Source organism: Panulirus ornatus, chromosome 64, assembly GCF_036320965.1.
Source record: "Panulirus ornatus isolate Po-2019 chromosome 64, ASM3632096v1, whole genome shotgun sequence".
Classification (NCBI taxonomy): Eukaryota; Metazoa; Arthropoda; class Malacostraca; order Decapoda; family Palinuridae; genus Panulirus; species Panulirus ornatus.
Window position 1 is genome coordinate 28,249,164 of NC_092287.1, and position 24,770 is coordinate 28,273,933.

The 24,770-nt window shown below is 39.9% G+C and overlaps 2 protein-coding genes across 4 annotated transcripts in view; one reads left to right on the forward strand and one right to left on the reverse strand.

The window, feature by feature from the left end:
- Mau2 (Mau2 sister chromatid cohesion factor) overlaps window positions 1–23,169 on the reverse strand; it is a 116,548-nt gene extending 93,379 nt beyond the window's left edge. The window contains exons 1-4 of the mRNA XM_071657254.1: window positions 22,869–23,169; window positions 17,019–17,198; window positions 7,106–7,228; window positions 1,910–2,020 (exon numbers count right to left, since the gene is read on the reverse strand). Coding sequence (XP_071513355.1) covers window positions 1,910–2,020; window positions 7,106–7,228; window positions 17,019–17,198; window positions 22,869–23,093 — 639 coding nt within the window. The 5' untranslated portion in view covers window positions 23,094–23,169. The remainder of the gene's footprint in view (window positions 1–1,909; window positions 2,021–7,105; window positions 7,229–17,018; window positions 17,199–22,868) is intronic.
- Window positions 23,170–23,331: 162 nt separating this feature from the next.
- The window catches only part of LOC139746355 (ralA-binding protein 1-like), a 248,109-nt gene continuing 246,670 nt past the window's right edge, over window positions 23,332–24,770 (forward strand). Inside the window, exon 1 of one of the 3 annotated variants that reach the window (XM_071657532.1) lies at window positions 23,332–23,434. In XM_071657532.1, coding sequence (XP_071513633.1) covers window positions 23,335–23,434 — 100 coding nt within the window. In that variant the 5' untranslated portion in view covers window positions 23,332–23,334. The other 2 variants (XM_071657536.1, XM_071657534.1) reach the window with 2 other exon arrangements.

Below are 24,770 nucleotides of genomic sequence, written 5' to 3' on the forward strand. Positions count from 1 at the left end.
ATAACAAAGGAGTCTAAAAAATAAATTATTGGTAAGCACTCAACTCTTTTTTTTCTCACACTCATGTGCTCAAGTCAAGACTTGAATCAAAGTCCAGAGTATCCAATTCTCATGATTTTTTCCTTCCATTATTGATTGTTCTAACTTTGCAAACTTTTAACATTCTTCGACTGCATAAATCCATGCTAAGGGGCTAAGATCCTCTAGAAAGATGAATCCTACTTACAGAATAAGGAATGGTCAATATCTCTTACACAGACAGAGGCCAATATCTCATAAACAGACAGAGGCACTGTTAAAGTTCTCATAATCCAGACCATCAAAGCCTCTCTCCAACCATGCTGGATTTGAAACCCATCTCTAACCCTTCACACGAGAGCAACACAGTTTCACCTCCAATAATTTCATTGAATAACACTCTTGTACATGTTTCTTTATTTACTGCACCTCCTTTTCCCTGGTTAAGTCAAAAGACCTTTCTTTCCAAGCATATTATCTCTAAGCAGCACGTCAAATGTAGGCAGATGCCTTATCAAGATCAGATATATGAACAATAATGTCAATAGGGAAGGAGAGGCACACCACCCCAAGTAGATCTCTTTGACACCGGAAACAATGTGTTACTACCGACATAAGTTCCACCAGTTTTAGACACTGCAACAGGTGTTCTGGCCCTGAACTGGTTTTCATGCAACCAGGAATCATAAATGAAACTGCATCTGAGGTTCACCATCCTCAATCTTCCTCCACCACTACTTGTCACTGGCTCTACATGTTAGCTTTAGCATTACAGCATGGCCATGTTAGTTGTGCTAGCTCATTTTTTTTTTTTTTACATATCCTTTAGTTTTGCATGCATTTATTTTATCTTTTACAGGGAAACAAAAAATCTGAAGACTAATTTTTCCCATCCAAACTGAGTACTGCACATTTATTCACACTCAGTCTCTAGCTGTCATGTGTAATGCACCGAAACCACAGCTCCCTATCCACATCCAGGCCCCACAGACCTTTCCATGGTTTATCCCAGATGCGTCACATGCCCTGGTTCAGTCCACTAACAGCACATTGACTCTGGTATACCACATCGTTCCAATTCATTCTATTCCTTGCACACCTTTTACCCTCCACTTCATCCACCCTTCTCTGTACAACTCTATCTATAGCCCATGCCACACAACCATATAATATTGTTGGAACGACTAACTACTATTTCTTCAACCATACCCACTTTTGCTCTACGAGATAACATTCTTCCTTTCCAAACATACTTCATCACTCCCAGACCCTTTCGCCCTCTCCCCTACCCTATGACTCACTTCCACTTCCATCATTCCATTCGCTGCCAAGTCCACTCCCAGATATCTAAAGCACTTCACTTCCTCCAATTTTCTCTATTCAGACTTACATCCCAACTAACATGTCCTTTACCCTGTTGAATCTAATAACCTTGCTTTTATTCACATTTATTCTCAACTTTCTCCTTCCACACACTTCCAAACTCAGTTACCAACTTCTGCAGTTTCTCACTCATATCAGCCACCAGTGCTGTATCATCAGCAAATGACCACTGACTCACTTCCCAGGCCCTCTCATCCCCAACAGATTGCATACTTGCCCCTTTCTCCAAAACTCTTGCATTTAACTTTCTAACTGCCCCATCCATAAACAAATTAAACAACTGTGGTGACATCCCACACCCTTGCTGCAGACCGACCTTCACTAGAAACCAATTGCTCTCCTCTTCCTGCTCATACACATGCCTTACACTTTTGATAAAAACTCACTGCTTCTAACAGCTTACCTCCCATGCCATATATTACACAAAAATAATGAAAATATACTTACGTACGCAAGAACATTAGAAAATTGTAAAACAACATGGATTGTAAGAAAACCTGACCCATACCCTTAGATGTTCCTTCTGCCCTTGTGCTCCATTATATTGCTCAACATTCTGGTTAGCCTGAGCAAGTAAGTTGTGAACCTCTGCAGATCCTCGACCCTCTAAAAGCATCACCTGCGGCAACAAAAAGTAATGAAAGTAATGAAACGGCAATCAAGTAGAATATGAAAAAATAATAAAACAAGTAATGAAACTGGAGAAACCCTTAAGCTAACAATAGTAAGCACTTTAGTACCTTTCTTACATATTTTCAACATTACTAAGAAGTGATATCCAAAGAACTGAATTTCAATACAAAACTGCATCAAATGTACAGGTATTTCAAGTGCCTTGAATATTTTTATGTATGAATGGAGTGTCAATAGAAACAAAAACTTCGAGGTACAGTGTGACCCTATCACAAATAGACTGGACAGGTATATATCTGCTGGTGTAAGTATTGGCTGGTATCAAACTTTCCCATACAACTCAGCCTGTCTTTTACACATCTCACTGCCTTTACTTACACAAATATAGGTTAAACAAGTAAAGCATGAACAAAGGGAAACCCTATAAATATTAAGGCTTGAAAATATACATATATCCCAGGAGAGACAGAAGACTCATATCCTGGGAGAAGTGAGCTGGCAGCTATCTGTCTGCCATTAGATGCATGTGAGTGCATGACATGTAAGATAGCTAAGGATGAAAGCAGTAAGTTAATGGGTAGTGAATGTGTACAGGCTTTTTCATTATAACCATAAACTCCAGCAGATGTTGGAAAAGTGTGACCTTGGATCATCAACAATGGCATTGATCACAGAAGTGATGGGCAGCCACAGTGACATCACGATTATTGTTGGAGGCATGTGGAGCAACAGCTACATGCTGGTTTCTGGTGATGTGAGCTACTGAGGCAGCAGTATTCCTTGGAGCTAGTTTCTAAACTAAGCACTGTTCTCTTCCATAGGAGGAGGTATGATGAAAGTCAGACTATATCTTAGTTACAGCTTTAGAAAGCTGGGATTAGCTAGGCTGATGATAGCCTTCCTGCTTGGACTTGCTAGTTTGTGAAAAGCCTTGTTGAACAATCTGAGCAGACTGGTGACTCAACTACTCATTGTGGTAACTTTGTGTAATGCCAATCAACTTCCAATGTTTGGCTTCTTTTTCTAGTAACTGACATGGTATGAGCAAAACATACCCCATTCAAAGCCACTTCAGGTGAAAAGAAGAAAAAATAAGATAAAAATAATGAAGACTCAGCAAATGGTTGTAAACCTGATTCTTTAGAGAAGAATGGTTATAAGAGGGAAAGGTGAAAGAAAGAGAATTCTGCAGCTTCAGTGACTAGAGAAAGAAAGTGGCATCAAAACTAGCTTTTTTTCTCCCAGTCTCCACACTAAAACCACTGGAAGTGGTAGCAATACATGTGTCGTGGGCTCAAGTCTCAGTGGCAGGGACATATGCACACAGCCTGCTAAAGCATAGACAAAATTAATACCAATAAAACTGGGAGAGAGAAGAAACAATGTAGTGAACAGAAAGGGATGGCTGCAGCGGTGATGCTGGAAAATTTATGAAACAACTTTTGATTCTACTTTTGCTAAAAGAAAGAAGGATAAAGAAACACCCAAGATATGTGAAAAATACTCTATGATAGGAGTGATAAATGGAATAGTGAAGTGGGGTGTCCTGGACAAAGTGAAGGATATAGATATATCCAACATTGTTTATGTTATTACAGGGTTGAACTGTAGTGTACTGAAAGTGGACAGTGGGAAACAAGTTACAATTCTGAGACATGTGACTGGATCAAAATGGAGATTATTTAGCAACTAGATAATTAACAATGAAGATAAACATTTATAGCAACAGTAGACTTTTCTCAAAGGCAATGTTATATTAGGTAACATATATGAGTTGCAACGAATTATATGATGAAATACAATAATATGTTTGTTCAACACATGCAACACTTGACAATCAGTATGTGGATATCAGAACAGAATAATATCAGTGGGGAAAAGGTCAATTATCAATTGTGCAATATTAGTGTATGATAATATCACTGGAAAAAGATTTAATGATCACTCACAATTACTCATCAGTGTAAGAAAATCTTGCAGGTACAAGATGATGGTCTGTATGTGTAATAACAGAACAATATAATCTTGAATAGTATGCCATCTACACTGTCACTAGCTGGAATTCACATTCAAAAATAATGACCATTAGGGGAATGAGCACATAAAGTTGAGTAAATGCACTCCTGAAATGGCATCAAGAGTCAAACAAACAATGACTAGCTGTGCTAAAACCAACAATGACCTAAAGCTAGGTTAGACTGGAAAGGCATCAAGAGTCAAACACATCCTGACTAGCTGTACTACAACCAACAATGTGATGAACCTAGCCTAGTCGATAACAATTGTAAGGGTCTCTCCACATAGTAATATATTTCTGTTTACTGCAAGTGGAGATTATAAATTACTAATTTCTGAACTGGCTGCCTCTGCCTAGACACAATATAGACATTAATGCTTGTAGGATGTTGTAGGGTGAGAAAGTCCATACAAGTGTCAGGAAAGGTGGAGAAGAAAGTAGAAAGAAAGAGAGAATATCCCTCACATTGCTAACAAATGTTACAGACTGAAATTTTTCCAGTATATGTGTACACGACAAGGAAGACTATACAAGGTCTGTGCCCTTCCATTAAGTAATATTTTCTGATGTCATTCTTACATTTCAAAAGATTTTACTTATAAAGGCCCAAAGGCCCTTAATAATCATATTTGTTTGTGACAAAAACACTTTCAAAAATATCAAGCATCTCAATGCATATGCCTGAAAAATACTCTTGGAGTACCTCATACACCTGGCAGAAGAACAATGTAAGTTAAAGACCAAGTAGAACAAGTAAACAATGTCTCATTAGATTGGAATGTTTATTATTTCATTTAGAAAAATTATGTTCTAGTTAACTGTAATAACAAACATATGAAGATACTGTTTCCGAATATTGGAGCAAATTCCATGCACAGAGTGTATCTTGGTTAGATATTTAGACAACCAGAGTAAAAAGGTTAAATGATAGAAAAGTTAACAATGAAAATTACATTAAGATATTGCTTACATTCTTTTTCTTTACTATACATGATTGCCATTCCCCGTGTCAGCGAGGTAGCACCAGAAAACTGACAAAGAAAGACCCAACGACTCATATGCACAAATATATACATACATGCACATAAACGTGTACATATACATATCAACATATCTCACATACATACACAGACATCTACATATATATATATTCGTACTAGCTTATCTTCATCCATTCCTGATGCCACCCCACCCCACAGAAAACAGCATCACCACCCCCTGCATCAGTGAGGTAGAGCCAGGAAAACAAACAAAAAAAAGGCCACATTCGTTCACATCCAGTTTCTAACTGTCACATCCAACGCACCAAAACCACAGCTCCCTATCTAAACCTAGGACTCCCAGACATTTCACATGCCCAGGTTCAGGCCATTGACAGCATGTCAACCCCAGTATACCACATTATTCCAATTCACTCTAGCTCATGCACACTTCTCATCCTAAAGCATGTTCAGGCCCCGATCACTTAAAATCTTTTTCAATCCATCCTTCCACCTCTAATTTGGTCTCCTGCTTCTCCTTGTTCCCTCCACCTCTGACACTTATATCCTCTTTGTCAACCTTTCCTCTCTCATTCTCTCCATATGTCCAAACCATTTCAATGCACCTTCTCCTCTCTCAACCACACTCTTTTTATTACCACACATATTTCTTACCCTTTCATTAGTTACTCGATCAAACCACCTCGCATCATATAGTGTCCTCAAACATTTCATTTCCAACACATCCACCCTCCTCTGTACAACCCTATCTACAGTCCATGCCTCGCAACCATATAATACTGTTGGAACTACTATTCCTTCACACTTCCCCATTCTTGCTCTCCAAGTTAATGTTCTCTCTTCATCTCTCCCAGGATCTTCACCCCCTCCCCAACCCTAAAACTCACTTCCTAACATGGTCCCATTCACTGCCAAGTCCACTCCCAGATATCTAAAATATTTCACTTCCTCCAATTTTTCTCCATTCAAACTTACATCCCAACTGGACCCTACTGAACCTAATAACCTTGCTCTTATTCATATTTACTCTCAACTTTATCTTTCACACACTTTTCCATAGTCAACAACTTCTGTGATTTCTCACATGAATCAGCCACTAAAGCTGTATCACTGGCAAACAATTTAATCACTTCTCAGGCCCTCTCATCCCCAACAGACAACACACTTGCCCCTCTCTCCAAAACACTTTCATTTACCTCCTTATCCACCCCATCCATAAACAAATTAAACAACCAAGGGGACATCACACACCCCTGCCGCAGACCAACCTTCGCTGGGAAGCAATCACTCTCCTCTCTTCCTTCTCATACACATGCCTTACATCCTTAATAATAACTTCTCACTGCTTCTAGCAGCTTACCTCCCACACCATATATTCTTAAGATCATCCTTGATAAAAACTTCTCTACTTCTAGCAGCTTACCTCCTTTACCATTTATTCTTAAGACCTGCCACAGAGCATCTCTATCAACCCTATCATGTGCCTTCTCCAGATCCATAAGTGCTACATAAAAATCCATGTTTTTCTAAGTAATTCTCACATCTATTCTTCAAAGTAAACACCAGATCCACACATCCTCTACCACTTCTACGACCACACTGCTCCTCCCCAGTCTGATACTCTGTACATGCCTTCATCCTCTCATTCAATATTCTCCCATACAATTTTCCAGGAATGCTCAACAAACTTCTGCCTCTGCAGTATGAATACTCACCTTTATCCCCTTTACATATGTACAATGGCACTAAACATGCATTCTGCCAATCCTCAGCTCTTCACCATGATCCATATATACATCCTTACCAACCAATCAAAAAATTGTCACCCCTTTCTTGATAAATTCAACTGCAATGCCATCCAAACCTACTGCTGTGTTGGATTTCATCTTCCAAAAGGATTTCAACACATTCTTATGTATATAATACAAGATAATTACTTGCTAAAATCTTAACGTCAACATGAATCAATGGAGTGTATCACATATAACTATGGGGATACTAAGTTATCTATTGTATCAGAAATTATCTCTAAATACAAAGCTAAAATACTAACCATAATTTTGCTCAACAGGAAGAGCAGCTGAGTGTAAGCAACACCTTGAATATGACAGTATTCAAGACCCATATGCAGAAGGCCACTTGCAGTTGCATAATCCAGTTCAGTTACTCCTATTTGCTGTAAGATATACTGACATGAGAAGATTCTTCCAAATTAACAAAACAAAGAAAACTATTTGTATCTATCAATTAAGTATGCATGTTTTGCTAGTCCTGAAATATAGAATACTGAGAGTTACCTGAAAGTACTGCACTAATCATTATGCATGATAACATCACTGTACAACTAAGGATGGTCTCACAAAAATATAAATAGTCTAGAAAAATCTGACCCTAAAATACTTTTCTACCAACTTAAAAGATGATATTATTTAACCGACATACAAAAAAAAACACTCTGTACAGAGGCACAAGGAAAAACAAAGTTGTAATGAGTCAGATCTAAAAAGTTTCAAACATAAAAAAAGCTTATATGGGGTTCTCCCCCAACCACCAACCTTCTTAGTGTTATCCGATATCAGTGTATCAAGTTAGATGCTGACTGATCAATAAATCTGAAAACATATGAGGAAACATTCCATAACCAAATCAAACAATCATGGGGATATCACCCCTGCCGCAGATTGACCTTCACTAGGAATCAATCACTCTCCTCTCTTCCTACTCATACACATGCCTTACACCCTTGATAAAAATTTCTCACTGCTTCTAGCAGCTTTCCTCCCACACCACATACTCTTAAGGCCTTCCACAAAGCATCTCTTATCAACCCTATCATATGCCTTTTCTAGATTCATAAATCCTACATACAAATCCATCTGTTTTTCTAAGTATTTCTCACACACACTCTTCAAAGCAAACACCTGATCCACACATCCTCTACCATTCCAAAACCACACTGATCCTCCCCAGTCTGATGCTCTGAGCATATTTTCACCTTCTCAATCAATATCTTCCCACACAATATTCCGGAATACTCAACAAACTTATGCCACTGTAGTTTGAGCACTCACCTTTATCACCTTTGTTTTTGTACAATGGCATTATAAATGCATTCCGCCAATCTTCAGGCACTTCAGGATCTTACATACAATGAATATCCTGACCAATCGATCAACAACACAGTCACCATCTTCATTAATAAATTCTACTGCAATACCATCCAAACCTGCCGCTTTGCCAGATTTCATCTTCCACAATGCTTTTACTGCCTCTTCTCTCTTAACCAAACCATTCTCCCTGACCCTCTCTTCGCACACCACACCAACCAAAACACCCTAAATCTGCGACTCTATCAACAAATATATCCAACAAACCTTCAAAATACTCACTCCATCTCCTTCTCACTTCATCACTACCTGTTATCTCTCCCCCCCTTGCCCCCTTCACTGATGTTCCTATTTGTTCTCTTGTCTTATGCACGTTATTTACCTCCTTCCAAAACATCTCTATATTCATTATACTTATTTATAATACTTGATCAGCATTTCCTGCATCAGCATGGTAGCGCAAAGAAACATATGATGAATGACCCATCCACTCATATACACATATTCATAAACACCAATACATATACATATACATCTATACACATGTACATATTCATACTTGCTTGCCTTCAGCCATTCCTGGTGCCACCCCACCCAACAGGAAACAGCACTGCTACCCCCAGCTTCAGCGAGGTAGTGCCAAGGAAACAGACAAAAAAGGCCACGTTCGTTCACTCTCAGTCTCTAGTTGTCACGTGTAATGCATGGAAACCACAGCTCCCTGTTCACATCCAGGCCCCTCAGACCTTTCCATGGTGTACCCCAGATGCTTCACTTGCCCTGATTCAGTCCACTGACAGCAAGTAAACCCTGGTATACCACATCGTTCCAATTCACTTTATTCCTTGCATGCCTTTCACCGTCCAGTACATTCAAGCCCTGATTGCTCAAAATCTTTTTCACTCCATCCTTCCGTCTCTAATTTGGTCTCCCACTTCTTGTTCCCTCCACCTCTGACACATTTACCCTCTTTGTCAACCTTTTCTCACTCATTCTCTGCATATGTCCAAACCATTTCAACACACCCTCTTTTCTCTTAACCACACTCTTTTTATATCCACACAACTCTCTTACCATTACCTCACTTACTCAATCAAACCACCTCTCACCACATATTGTCCTACATATTGTGAAGGTTCTGGGAGTGATGAAGAATGTGTGGAAGGAGAGAACTTTATCTCGGAGAGCAAAACTGGGTATGTTTGAAGGAATAGTAGTTCCAACAATATTATATGGTTGTGAGGCATGGGCTATAGATGTACGGAGGAGGTTGGATGTATTGGAAATCAAATGTTTGAGGACAACATGTGGTGTGAGGTGGTTTGATTGATTAAGTAATGAAAGGGTAAGAGAAATGTGTGGAAATAAAAAGGGTGTGGTTGAGAGAGCAGAAGAGGGTGTGTTGAAATGGTTTGGACATATGGAGAGAGGGAGTGAGGAAAGATTGACAAAAAGAATATATGTGTAAGAGGTGAGGGGAATGAGGTGAAGCAGGAGACCAAATTGGAGATGGAAGAATGGAATGAAAAAGACTTTGTGCGATCAGGGCCTGAACTTACAGGAGGGTGAGAGGCATGTAAGGAATAGAGTGAATTGGAACTATGTGGTATACTGGGGTCAACTGAACCAGGGCATGTGAAGCGTCTGGGGTAAACCATAGAAAGGTCTGTGAGACCTGGATGTGGATAGGGAGCTGTGGTTTTGGTGCATTATACATGACAGCTAGATACTGAGTGTGAATGAATGTGGCCTTTCTTTGTCTGGTTTCCTGGCACTACCTCGGTGAAGCACGGGATAGTGACGCTATTTCCTGTGTGGTGGGGTAGCAACAAGAATGGATAAAGACAAGCAAGTATGAATATGTACATGTGTATATATGCATGTCTGTGTATGTGTATGTATGTATATGTTGATATGTATATGTGCATGTATGGGCATTTATGTATATTTATGTGTATGAGTGGATGGGCCATTCTTCATGTGTTTCCTGGCACTACCTCTGTTCTTAACGCTACCTCGCTAATGCGGGAAATGGCGAATAGTTTGAAAGAAAGAAGAATAATAATAATAATTTTTTTTTTTTTCTTTTTTTTTTATACTTTGTCGCTGTCTCCCGCGTTTGTGAGGTAGCGCAAGGAAACAGACGAAAGAAATGGCCCAACCCCCCCCATACACATGTATATACATACGTCCACACACGCAAATATACATACCTACACAGCTTTCCATGGTTTACCCCAGACGCTTCACATGCCTTGATTCAATCCACTGACAGCACGTCAACCCCGGTATACCACATCGCTCCAATTCACTCTATTCCTTGCCCTCCTTTCACCCTCCTGCATGTTCAGGCCCCGATCACACAAAATCTTTTTCACTCCATCTTTCCACCTCCAATTTGGTCTCCCTCTTCTCCTTGCTCCCTCCACCTCCGACACATATATCCTCTTGGTCAATCTTTCCTCACTCATCCTCTCCATGTGCCCAAACCACTTCAAAACACCCTCTTCTGCTCTCTCAACCACGCTCTTTTTATTTCCACACATCTCTCTTACCCTTACGTTACTCACTCGATCAAACCACCTCACACCACACATTGTCCTCAAACATCTCATTTCCAGCACATCCATCCTCCTGCGCACAACTCTATCCATAGCCCACGCCTCGCAACCATACAACATTGTTGGAACCACTATTCCTTCAAGCATACCCATTTTTGCTTTCCGAGATAATGTTCTCGACTTCCACACATTCTTCAAGGCCCCCAGAATTTTCGCCCCCTCCCCCACCCTATGATCCACTTCCGCTTCCATGGTTCCATCCGCTGCCAGATCCAGTAGTAGTAATAATAGGGTAAAAGGCGTGCAAGGAAGAGAGTGACTTAGAACAGTGTGGTATACCGGGGTTGACGTGCTGTCAATGGATTGAACCAGGGCATGTGAAGCGTCTCGGGTAAACCATGGAAGTTCTGTAGGGCCTGGATGTGGAAGGGAGCTGTGGTTTCAGTGCATTGTACATGACAGCTAGAGAATGAGTGTGAACATCCTTGCACACCTCTCAACCTCCTACATGTTCAGGCCCTGATCACTCAAAATCTTTTTCACTCCATCTTTCCACCTCCAATTTGGTCTCCCACTTCTCCTCGTTCCCTCCACCTCTGACACATATATCCTCTTGGTCAATCTTTCCTCACTCATTCTCTCCATGTGACCAAACCATTTCACAACACCCTCTTCTGCTCTCTCAACCGCACTCTTTATATTTCCATACATCTCTCTTACCCTTACATTACTTACTCGATCAAACCACCTCACACCACATATTGTCCTCAAACATCTCATTTCCAGCACATCTACCCTCCTGCGCACAACTCTATCCACAGCCCACACCTCGCAACCATACAACATTGCTGGAACCACTATTCCTTCAAACATATCCATTTTTGCTTTCCGAGATAATGTTCTCGACTTCCACACATTCTTCAAGGCTCCAAGGATTTTCGCCCTCTCCCCCACCCTATGATTCACTTCTGCTTCCATGGTTCCATCCGCTGCCAGATCCACTCCTAGATATCTAAAACACTTTACTTCCCCCAGTTTTTCTCCATTCAAACTTACCTCCCAATTGACTTGACCCTCAATCCTACTGTACCTAATAACCTTGCTCTTATTCACATTTACTCTTAACTTTCTTCTTTCACACACTTTACCAAACTCAGTCACCAGCTTCTGCAGTATCTCACATGAATCAGCCACCAGCGCTGTATCATCAGCGAACAACAACTGACTCACTTCCCAAGCTCTCTCATCCCCAACAGACTGCATACTTGCCCCTCTTTCCAAAACTCTTGCATTCACCTCCCTAACAACCCCATCCATAAACAAATTAAACAACCATGGAGATATCACACACCCCTGCCGCAAACCTACATTCACTGAGAACCAATCACTTTCCTCTCTTCCTACATGTACACATGCCTTACATCCTCGATAAAAACTTTTCACTGCTTCTAACAACTTGCCTCCCACACCATACATTCTTAAAACCTTCCACAGAGCATCTATATCAACTCTATCATATGCCTTCTCCAGATCCATAAATGCTACATACAAATCCATTTGCTTTTCTAAGTATTTCTTACATACATTCTTCAAAGCAAACACCTGATGCACACATCCTCTACCACTTCTGAAACCTTACTGCTCTTCCCCAATCTGATGCTCTGTACATGCCTTCACCCTCTCAATCAATACCCTCCCATATAATTTACCAGGAATACTCAACAAACTTATACCTCTGTAATTTGAGCACTCACTCTTATCCCCTTTGCCTTTGTACAATGGCAGTATGCAAGCATTCTGCCAATCCTCAGGCACCTCACCATGAATCATACATACATTAAATAACCTTACCAACCAGTCAACAATACAGTCACCCCCTTTTTTAATAAATTCCACTGCAATACCATCCAAACCTGCTGCCTTGCTGGCTTTCATCTTTTGCAAAGCTTTTACTACCTCTTCTCTGTTTACCAAATCATTTTCCCTAACCCTCTCACTTTGCACACCACCTCGACCAAAACACCCTACATCTGCCACTCTATCATCAAACACATTCAACAAACCTTCAAAATACTCACTCCATCCCCTCACATCACCACTACTTGTTATCACCTCCCCATTAGCTCCCTTCACTGAAGTTCCCATTTGTTCCCTTGTCTTACACACTTTATTTGCCTCCTTACAAAACATCTTTTTATTCTCCCTAAATTCAATGATACTCTCTCACCCCAACTCTCATTTGCCCTCTTTTTCACCTCTTGCACCTTTCTCTTGACCTCCTGCCTCTTTCTTTTATACATCTCCCACTCAATTGCATTTTTTCCCAGCAAAAATCGTCCAAATGCCTCTCTCTTCTCTTTCACTAATAATCTTACTTCTTCATCCCACCACTCACTACCCTTTCTAATCAACCCACCTCCCACGCTTCTCATGCCACAAGCATCTTTTGTGCAAGCCATCACTGCTTCCCTAAGAACATCCCATTCCTCCCCCACTCCCCTTACCTCCTTTGTTCTCACCTTTTTCCATTCTGTACTCAGTCTCTCCTGGTACTTCCTCACACAAGTCTCCTTCCCAAGCTCACTTACTCTCACCACTCTCTTCACCCCAACATTCTCTCTTCTTTTCTGAAAACCCCTACAAATCTTCACCCTCACCTCCACAAGATAATGATCAGACATCCCTCTAGTTGCATCTCTCAACACATTAACATCCAAAAGTCTCTTTCGTGCGCCTATCAATTAACACGTAATCCAATAACGCTCTCTGGCCATCTCTCCTACTTACATACGTATACTTATGTATATCTCGCTTTTTAAACCAGGTATTCCCAATCACCAGTCCTTTTTCAGCACATAAATCTACAAGCTCTTCACCATTTCCATTTACAACACTGATCACCCCATGTATACCAATTATTCCCTCAACTGCCACATTACTCACCTTTGCATTCAAATCACCCATCACTATAACTTGGTCTTGTGCATCAAAACCATTAACACACTCATTCAGCTGCTCCCAAAACACTTGCCTCTCATGATCTTTCTTCTCATGCCCAGGTGCATATGCACCAATAATCACCCATCTCTCTCCATCAACTTTCAGTTTTACCCATATCAATCTAGAATTTACTTTCTTACACTGTATCATATACTCCCACAACTCCTGTTTCAGGAGTTATTCTCTCTATATGTCAAAATCATTGTAACACACCTTCTCTGCTCGACCACACTTTTCATTTCCACACATCTCTCTTACCCTTTCATTACTTACTCAATGAAGCAACCTCACACCACGGCAAAGGAGTCTCCACTTATCCATCCTTACATGCCTCCCTTGCATATACCATTCCACACATCATTCCTCAGTTTTTTCCCTCCAGGTTTCTTTCACCCTATTTGCCCATGTCACAGGTGGTCTTCCACTCTCACCAACCCCTCTAACTGTACTAACATATACTCCTCTTGTAAACCTCCAGCCTTGCATTCTTTCCACATGCCCAAACTACCTCAAAATATTGTTTCACCCATTCTACCACTCCAAAATTCATTCCATTTGCATTCCTTGCCACACCACATCTCTCATACACCCTTTCAATTCAATCTTCATTCCATCTAGTCACACCATATGTTCTTCTCAAACAGCTCATTTTCACAGCCTGGATTCTTGACCTCTGTGCCTCATTCCATGTCCATACTTACACCTCTACTCTTCATTATTCTATTAAGGGACCAACAACTTTTCTACCTTGTACTGCTCTCTCCCTTATCTCTCCTTCCATATCACCACACTTACCCAAGACATCTCCCAGATATTTAAACTCTCTCAATTCTTCCAGTCTTTTCCCCCCCATATCCATAGCACAATTTGTACACTTTCTTCTTTAACCCTGTATGGTTTTATAAAATGCATACTTTCACTCCGTTTCCTTTCACACACCATTACTTTACTTGCATTTACCTTCAATCTCCTCAGCTTACACACATCATAAAACACACTTACAACCTTTTGCAACTCCTCTTCACTCTCCGCATACAGGCTTGCCACTAGCCACCATATCTCACCATCACACTCCATCTCTGCATCCCTTTTCCTAGTTTTGCTTTCATCTCTCTTATCACTTCACCCAAATATATATTAAAAAGCCACAGACATCAAACAGCCCTTCCTCACAACTAAAGGTATCCCAAAACTTTCACTCAGCTCTCCATCCACTCTTACACACACATTTGCTCCTCTGTAGAAGGCTTTTACAGCATCCAACAGTTTTCCCCCTATATGATATATCCTTAACACATCCCACAAAGCATTCCACTTGACTCTGTCATATGCTTTCTCCAGATCCATAAAAGCTGCATACAAGTTCTTCCCTTTCGCTAGATACTTTTCCAGTCATTTTTACTACAAAAATCAGATCCAAACGTCCCCTACCTATCCTGATATCCCCTTACTCTTCACTTATTCTGCATTCAGTCACTTCCATCACTCTGTCAATTAAAATTCTTGCACAGGCTATAGATAGGGTTGTATGGAGGAGGGTGGATGCAATGGAAATGAGATGTTTGAAGACAATATGTGGTGTGAGGTGGTTTGATCGAATAAGTAATGAAAGGGTAAGAGATGTGTGAAAATAAAAAGAGTGTGGTTGAGAGAGCAGAAGAGGGTGTGTTGAAATGGTTTGGACATATGGAGAAAATGAGAGAGGAAAGATTGACAAAAAGTATATATGTGTCAGAGGTGGAGGGAACAAGAAGCAGGAGACCAAATTAGAGGTGAAAGGATGGAGTGAAAAAGATCTTGAGCAATTGGGACCCAAACATACAGGAGGGTGAAAGGCATGGAAGGAATAGAATGAATTGAAACAATGTGTTATACCGAGGTTGATGTACTGTTAATGGACCGAACCAGGGCATATGAAGTGTCTGGGGTAAACCATGGAAAGGTCTGTGGTGCCTGTGGTTTCGGTGTATTACACATGACAGCTAGAGACTGAGTGTGAATGAATGTGGCCTTTTTTGTCTTTTCCTGGCAATACCTCTTTCCTGTGTGGCAGGGTAGTAACAGGAATGGATGAAGGCAAGCAAGTATGAATATACATGTGTATATATGTGTGTCTGTGTATGTATATGTATGTATATGTTGATATGTATATGTGCATGTATGGGTATTTATATATATATTAGTGTATACGAGTGGATAGGCCATTCTTCTTCTGTTTCCTGGTACTACCTCGCTGACATGGGAAACAGCGATTAAGTATAATAAATAAATAAAATAATTTTCCTGGTACACTTAAGACTTATTCCCCTATAATTGCTACATACATCCTTTGCACCTTTTCCTTTGAATAAAGGAACAATAATAGCTTTCACACAATCCTCAGGCACAACCTTGTTTCCATGCTAAACTGCATCCACTCTATCACACTTTCTCCTCCATATTTCAGCATTTCGGCCATAATCCCATCCACTCCAGGTGCCTTTCCTACCTTCAGCCTCATTATTGCCCCTCTTACCTCCCACTTTGCTGTAGACCCCAACACTTGTATCCTCTTCCTTCCCTCATCCATACCCATACATGTAACAACTGCTGCCTCCCCTTCTCCCACATTCATCAGTTCTTCAAAATATATTTTCCATGCTCACGAGACTGGCCACATAAGATAGAAATATCTATGAAAATCTTAAAATCTATGTCTGGTCATATTTTGTCTATTTTTACATATCTGTGGTATATCATTCCCTTACTGTAATGAATGGAAAATAATTACATCACACACAATCATTATGATAAAATACTGCATAATATCATGTGGGAAAAATGAAACTGTAGACTGCTACAGTGAATATTACAACCATCCCTTTATTTTTTCCACTATTTCTAATTATACTGTATATTGTTTCTTTTTCCATCTTATGTGCCAAATGATGTGAAAATTGAATTTCTTCATTTTTAGTGAACGTTTATGGTGGATGGAACATATCAGAACACCATGGTTTTAAATCATCCTTCCTGAAACTTATATTCATTATCAATTCTTGTCACATTCCATTCATCCATACATATCCACTTATTCTGTTGTTATTAGTTGCAAGTATGCCACATTACCTTTTGAAGGAATTGATTTATATAGCTGGTGTCCCAACAAAGGTTCATACGCAAACAACTACGGCAATGGGTTTTGTATTTGTTCCGTAACTCTTGATAATCACAGTCTAAAACAAGAACATCTTAATACAGTATTTCAAGTTAGTAGATTGGTAGAATTTCTCATTTAGAAAGGTTAAAATAAACTTACTGCTGTTTGAAAAATCAGACGACAATGCCAGTACACACTCTGTCGAGAAAGCTCAATTGCTCGATGTAAAAGAGCTTTAGCATTACTAGTACCACCACTTTGCTCATATAACTTTGCCAACTCACTTGCAGCCTCAAATCGTACATCATCAAACCCAGCAATATTCATAGACAGAGTCCACTGAGGAGAAAAAATTCTGATTAATAACAGTTTTTTAACAACTTACTGTATAATAATGCTACACCAGTGTCACTCCCAAAATCCCAAAATCAATGTACAATGTAATTTTTAGAAAATCTGCTAATTGTTATATTTCTTCTTGTACTAAAAGGCACAGAATGGGGAGAAAATGATGGCCTAAGCAAGGATACAGTATAAGCTCAATAGAGTAAAGTCAAGGCTCTAGTCAAACAGAAGTTCTCCTCAAGCCCAGGTCTTGAATGAAACATAAAGAGGGAAAAAAATGGTTACAGTCTGTCACCTTTTATCAGTACCACTAGTGCTTATGGGAAAAAGGGGGTAAAGGAGAGTGTCCCTTAAAAGATGTATTACCATAAGTCTTATACTGAACACCTCAAGAATAAAAAAAGTACTATTGTGTATTAAAGTATAAAGAAACTGTAAACTATATAGAATGATGGTATTACATCACCCCTGATGTATGCTTAGCCTCGATACTACCACAAAGCAGCCAGCCAACTAAAATGCACAAAAGACTGCCTCATTTATCTTTGTAGTTCACACTGTGAACTCACTAATACCAAAATACTTTCAAACTGATGCTGCACTTTCATTTTTTTGCCCTAAAAACATTAATATCCTTGCCCTCCTTGAGGTAGCACAACTTGTATCACTAGCTTTATGTCTAAAGGCTATCTAAAGGCAAACATAAGCAAAGAAGTCATGTTGTCAAAAGTTTGCACTGAGATCACTTATGGAACTCCTCAGTCAATGAAGCCACAGTAAGATAGAATGATGCAGTCAAAACATGGGCAATGATGCTTAGGTGACGTTGTTATTTCACCTGAGTATCTTCACATAATAACTGTGTTGGATCACACCAGGCTTGGCTAGCAGTAGCCTGCAACGATTACAATACTCACCCAATAGGCAGGAAGAAATACTGCGGATACTCAAAGCTATATGCAGCATATGTTAAAATGGATTACACAATCTTAAGCATGTTAACATGAAACTGTGAATGACAATGCCACAGTAAGCAAAGGACCTCTGTACTTTCAAGATTGTTTAGTTTTTTATATGGACCTACTTGAGGTGCACCATAGATATAACTTGCAGATTTGGATGAAATGCATATCCCTGGGGATGGGGAGAAAGAATACTTCCCACGCATTCCTCACGTGTCGTAGAAGGCAACTAAAGGGGACGGGAGCGGGGGGCTAGAAACCCTCCCCTCTTTGTATTTTAACTTTCTAAAAGGGGAAACAGAAGAAGGAGTCACGCAGGGAGTGCTCATCCTCCTCGACAGCTCAGATTGGGGTGTCTAAATGTATGGATGTAACCAAGATGAGAAAAAAGGAGAGAGGTAGTACATTTGAGGAAAGGAACCTGGATGTTTTGGCTCTGAGTGAAACGAAGCTCAAGGGTAAAGGGGAAGAGTGGTTTGGGAATGTCTTGGGAGTAAAGTCAGGGGTTAGTGAGAGGACAAGAGCAAGGGAAGGAGTAGCACTACTCCTGAAACAGGAGTGGTAGGAGTATGTGATAGAGTGTAAGAAAGTAAACTCTAGATTGATATGGGTAAAACTAAAAGTTGATGGAGAGAGATGGGTGATTATTGGTGCATATGCACCTGGGCATGAGAAGAAAGATCATGAGAGGCAAGTGTTTTGGGAGCAGCTGAATGAGTGTGTTAGTGGTTTTGATGCACAAGATCAAGTTATAGTGATGGGTGATTTGAATGCAAAGGTGAGTAATGTGGCAGTTGAGGAAATAATTGGTATACATGGGGTGTTCAGTGTTGTAAATGGAAATGGTGAAGAGCTTGTAGATTTATGTGCTGAAAAAGGACTGGTGATTGGGAATACCTGGTTTAAAAAGCGAGATATACATAAGTAAACCATGGAAAGCTGTGTAGGTATGTATATTTGCGTGTGTGGACGTGTGTATGTACATGTGTATGGGGGGGGGTTGGGCCATTTCTTTCGTCTGTTTCCTTGCGCTACCTCGCAAACGCGGGAGACAGCGACAAAGTATAAAAAAAAAAAAAAAAAATACATAAGTATACATATGTAAGTAGGAGAGATGGCCAGAGAGTGTTATTGGATTATGTGTTAATTGATAGGCGTGCGAAAGAGAGACTTTTGGATGTTAATGTGCTGAGAGGTGCAACTGGAGGGATGTCTGATCATTATCTTGAGGAGGCGAAGGTGAAGATTTGTAGAGGTTTTCAGAAAAGAAGAGAAAATGTTGGGGTGAAGAGAGTGGTGAGAGTAAGTGAGCTTGGGAAGGAGACTTGTGTGAGGAAGTACCAGGAGAGACTGAGTACAGAATGGAAAAAGGTGAGAACAAAGGAGGTAAGGGGAGTGGGGAAGGAATGGAATGTATTTAGGGAAGCAGTGATGGCTTGTGCAAAAGATGCTTGTGGCATGAGAAGCGTGGGAGGTGGGCAGATTAGAAAGGGTAGTGAATGGTGGGATGAAGAAGTAAGATTATTAGTGAAAGAGAAGAGAGAGTCATTTGGACGATTTTTGCAGGGAAATAATGCCAATGAGTGGGAGATGTATAAAAGAAAGAGGCAGGAGGTCAAGAGAAAGGTGTAAGAGGTGAAAAAGAGGGCAAATGAGAGTTGGGGTGAGAGAGTATCATTAAATTTAGGGAGAATAAAAAGATGTTTTGGAAGGAGGTAAATAAAGTGCGTAAGACAAGGGAACAAATGGGAACTTCAGTGAAGGGAGCTAATGGGGAGGTGATAACAAGTAGTGGTGATGTGAGGGGATGGATTGAGTATTTGAAGGTTTGCTGAAAGTTTGATGATAGAGTGGCAGATGTAGGGTGTTTTGGTCGAGGTAGTGTGCAAAGTGAGAGGGTTAGGGAAAATGATTTGGTAAACAGAGAAGAGGTAGTAAAAGCTTTGCAGAAGATGAAAGTCGGCAAGGCAGCGGGTTTGGATGGTATTGCAGTGGAATTTATTAAAAAAGGGGGTGACTGTCTTGTTGACTGGTTGGAAAGGTTATTTAATGTATGCATGATTCATGATCTTCTGTTTCCCCTTTTAGAAAGTTAAAATACAAGGAGGGGAGGGTTTCTAGCCCCCAGCTCCCATCCCCTTTAGTCGCCTTTTACTATGCATGAGGAATGCGTGGGAAGTATTCTTTCTCCCCTATCCCCAGGTATTAAGAATATATGGTGTGGGAGGCAAGTTGTTAGAAGCAGTGAAGAGTTTTTATCGAGGATGTAAGGCATGTGTACGTGTAGGAAGAGAGGAAAGTGACTGGTTCTCAGTGAATGTAGGTTTGCGGCAGGGGTGTGTGATGTCTCCATGGTTGTTTAATTTGTTTATGGATGGGGTTGTTAGGGAGGTGAATGCAAGAGTTTTGGAAAGAGGGGCAAGTATGCAGTCCGTTGTGGATGGGAGAGCCTGGGAAGTGAGTCAGTTGTTGTTCGCTGATGATACAGTGCTGGTGGCTGATTCATGTGAGAAACTGCAGAAGCTGGTGAATAAGTTTGGTAAAGTGTGTGAAAGAAGAAAGTTGAGAGTAAATGTGAATAAGAGCGATGTTATTAGGTACATTAGGGTTGAGTGTCAAGTCAATTGGGAGGTAAGTTTGAATGGAGAAAAACTGGAGGAAGTGAAGTGTTTTAGATATCTGGGAGTGGATTTGGCAGTGGATGGAACCATGGAAGTGGAAGTGAATCATAGGGTGGGAGGGGGGGTGCAAATTCTGGGAACCTTGAAGAATGTGTGGAAGTTGAGAACATTATCTCAGAAAGCAAAAATGGGTATGTTTAAAGGAATAGTGGTTCCAACAATATTGTACGGTTGCGAGGCGTGGGCTATGGATAGAGTTGTGCGCAAAAGGGTGGATGTGCTGGAAATGAGATGTTTGAGGACAATATGTGGCGTGAGGTGGTTTGATCAAGTAAGTAATAATAGGGTAAGAGAGATATGTGGTAATAAAAAGAGTGTGGTTGAGAAAGCAGAAGAAGGTGTTTTGAAATGGTTTGGTCACATGGAGAGAATGAGTGAGGAAAGACTGACCAAGAGGATATATGTGTCAGAGGTGGAAGGAACGAGGAGAAGTGGGAGACCAAATTGGAGGTGGAAAGATGGAGTGAAAAAGATTTTGAGTGATCGGGGCCTGAACATGCAGGAGGGTGAAAGGCATGCAAGGAATAGAGTGAATTGGAACGATGTGGTATACCGGGGTCGACGTGCTGTCAACGGATTGAACCAAGGTATGTGAAGCGTCTGGGGTAAGCCATGGAAAGTTCTGTGGGGCCTGGATGTGGAAAGGGAGCTGTGGTTTCAGTGCATTATTACATGACAGCTAGAGACTAACGCAGGAGACAGCAACAATGCAAAATAAAAAAAAATATAGCATATCAGTGGACTCATACAGAGCAAAAGAGATTTAAACTGTGATGCATGATGACAATATTATTATAGTGTTCCAGTTAGGCTAACTGTAGATTTAATATGAATATGAAAGAAACATATTAATGGACCCTGAATACTCAACAGAATTGTTCAATTTAGATCTGGAGGGTGTGATATGGAGCATTATTTACACTTGTGGGGACCCATCTCTTGAACATTCTCTACCATGGAACTTTTTTAAATTCTGTATTCTATGTGTGAGGACAGCTATGATGATCAAAGAAAATGTGGGGTTAGAATCTTGTTTAGCTCTTTATTGCTGTTAGTTTTGGATGTTAATTTTTTTTTATTCTAGTGGAGTGCTCAAAGAAAACAATACCAGCTGAAGAGCATTATATCTCATTAAACAACATAAAATAAAATGGTAGTAGTGAGAGTCTTGCACCAGAATATCTGAGAATGTGTGGGATTAATGTAAAAAGTAAAATGCATAAAAAAATCAACTATAACCTATGAAACCTTACCTAGTAACCAAAATCTGTTTTTAGAAATATTCAAAAACTCAAACTGTTTACTGATAGGAAATGCATGGTCACTCTGTTGTCTGTTTGCTAACATTTGGCAACACATGAGCAATGCTCAGTCATAGGTATGATTGGTATGTTTCAATAAGAACATTAGAAAAATATAAATCATGACTGCTAGGGCAATTATATTGATATTCTATGAGTGTAGTCCACTTTTACATTAATCAACCCTGCATTTCTATAGATATTCTACTATATACAATCACCTTACAAAAATAACACGGATCAGTCCTCCAAAGACATTACTGTAATCATAAGGAACTATATAAAGCACCTACTACATAAGATATTATTTCCTAAGGGTAATTTCCACATATTGCTTAAATAAGCTACGCAAAGCTTCAAGCAACTAAAAGCAAAAACTCCATTACATTCCCAAATCTTTTCAGATATCGAAAATAAGGGAGCTTTATACTGCTTGGTGAAGTTAGTAAAATTTTTCGCGTAACCTAACAATTTCTAAGAGTTTCACTTTTACCCTTACCTTTTCCCCAATCATCATGACTCTCCCCCTAGTTATTCAATATATGAAAAAAGTAATCCTCAAACTCATGTTCTCCAGTTTAAATAATTCTGACTTGCGTGTCTTCAAAATCCATGAGTTATTTCTGTGGTATCCATAAACTGGAACTTCAGTAACATTTCAGTAGTGCCCCTAAACTTTAACTAATTTCTTTTTCACTCTGACATAATGATTCTGCTTACTGCTTGTTCAAGATGATCACGAGCCAGCTGAGTATTTTTTGTGTACTGGATCAACAAGTTTGCCAGCTGAAGATGAGTCCGAGCTTCCACTTTTGGAGGAGGGCGGAAAGTCAGTACTGCTTGGAGACACTGCAAACAACTTTTAATATTGGCTGGTTCCTGAGTGCGAAACCTCTCAGCTAGTGCTAACAAGGACAGGTAATAAGCATCTTGAGAATTAGCCATGGCATCGAGTCAGATGGCATGGAGTCAGACGACCTCCTTCGAGCGAGTGAACAGGAAACCTACTTCCATTGTAAACAATAAACTTTCAAGATTGAGTGAAAATTATTTTCCCATAAACAAATCGAAAACAACAACAACAATAATAATTTCACATATACTTAGTCTCATGAGAAATATATGATACAATATATCCTTTAAGAATATTAATGGTTTTACGAAACTAAATTTCATACATTTCCAGATGCACTACAGGGACGATGAAAACATAGAAAAAGATATTAGAAGCAATAACATACGTCTAAAGCCTTCACAGAACTTATTTCATAACCATACTCATGCACGTGAGTACAGTTGTATTTTTTCTTGTATTGTACTTAATGAGTGACCTGTCTGATTATCGTAGTAGATAGAAGAAGGGCCTCCTAAAATCTGTATAGAATTACTTCCAGTCTCCCTGAATAGTTTAGGGATGGTAGTGAGCGTCAGCTGGTCAGGAAATAAACCTTAAGAGAACTATTAGAGCTTACAATGTGATTTGGTGAGTTATGTCTAGAAACCCAAGCAGTAGACCTATAAGGCGTATTTACTAAGGAGCAACTCGTGTAAATGAGTAAGGGTCTTTTTTCTAATTGACAATAGTGTGAAATGAAGCAAGATTTGCTTCTATGATTTCTTAAGAAATTTGTGAAGATGTTGAAGGGGTGGGGCTTCACACGTTTTTTGTAAAAGGAAAAATAATAGTTTCGGTGTTTGACAGATGTTAGCTTTTGGGGGTGTCAGAGCTTTCCTAAGTCTAGTGTGAATTTTCGTGGTGATTATCTTCCCTGGAAATTCGACATATGTCGGCACTGGTGGATCAAAACCTATTAAGGTAACGTTGTATATATTTACGTGCGCTACTTTATTGCTGCATTTATTCAAACCACTGACCTATTCGAGGCTTAAGCTAGGTCTTCTCTGAGACTGCCTGTGGTGGTGGTGGTGGGGGTGGGGAGCCTCTTAGTTGGGGTTTGGTAAAATGGTTATCATGAACGTTCAGGGCACCTAGATCACTTAGGGAGACGCCAGACCGCCTTGCTTGGACCTTGGGTCTGTGTGGTCTGCATATTTTTGCATGTAATGTATTTACAGTGAAATTATGTTGATATGAAAATGTGACGTGGAGAGTATTGTTTTATACCATGTGTTGAGTTAGTGTTTGCAAGTTCATAAATCTGTTATAGGAAGTACAAGTTGTATATGTAGAACAGTATCAGAATTTAAGTTGGATTTACCCAAAAATTGCTGTAATCATTGTATAGTTATCCTCAGAGGACTACTTATGTCATCACATGATGATTTAACTTCCGAGCTTCTTATTAAATATCTGTAACTTACTGTACTAATAGTAGCTCATAAGGGCAATTCTATTGCCAGGAAGGCAGAGAAAAAGAATCTTCTCAGTACTTCAATACCTTACAGCAACCCTTTTGGTTGTACAATTGCCATCTTGATATCATGCAAACATGTAGGCCTCATGGAAAATACTTGAATTGTTGGATAATCTAAGTGATGAGGAGGAACACTTATATGTCTCAGTTGTTGAGGATAGTGAAGAAGAACTTGAGAATTGTGAATTAATAAGTGACTGTTGTAGAATTTAGAAAGACGGGAGGTCACCCCTACCACCCTTGACAA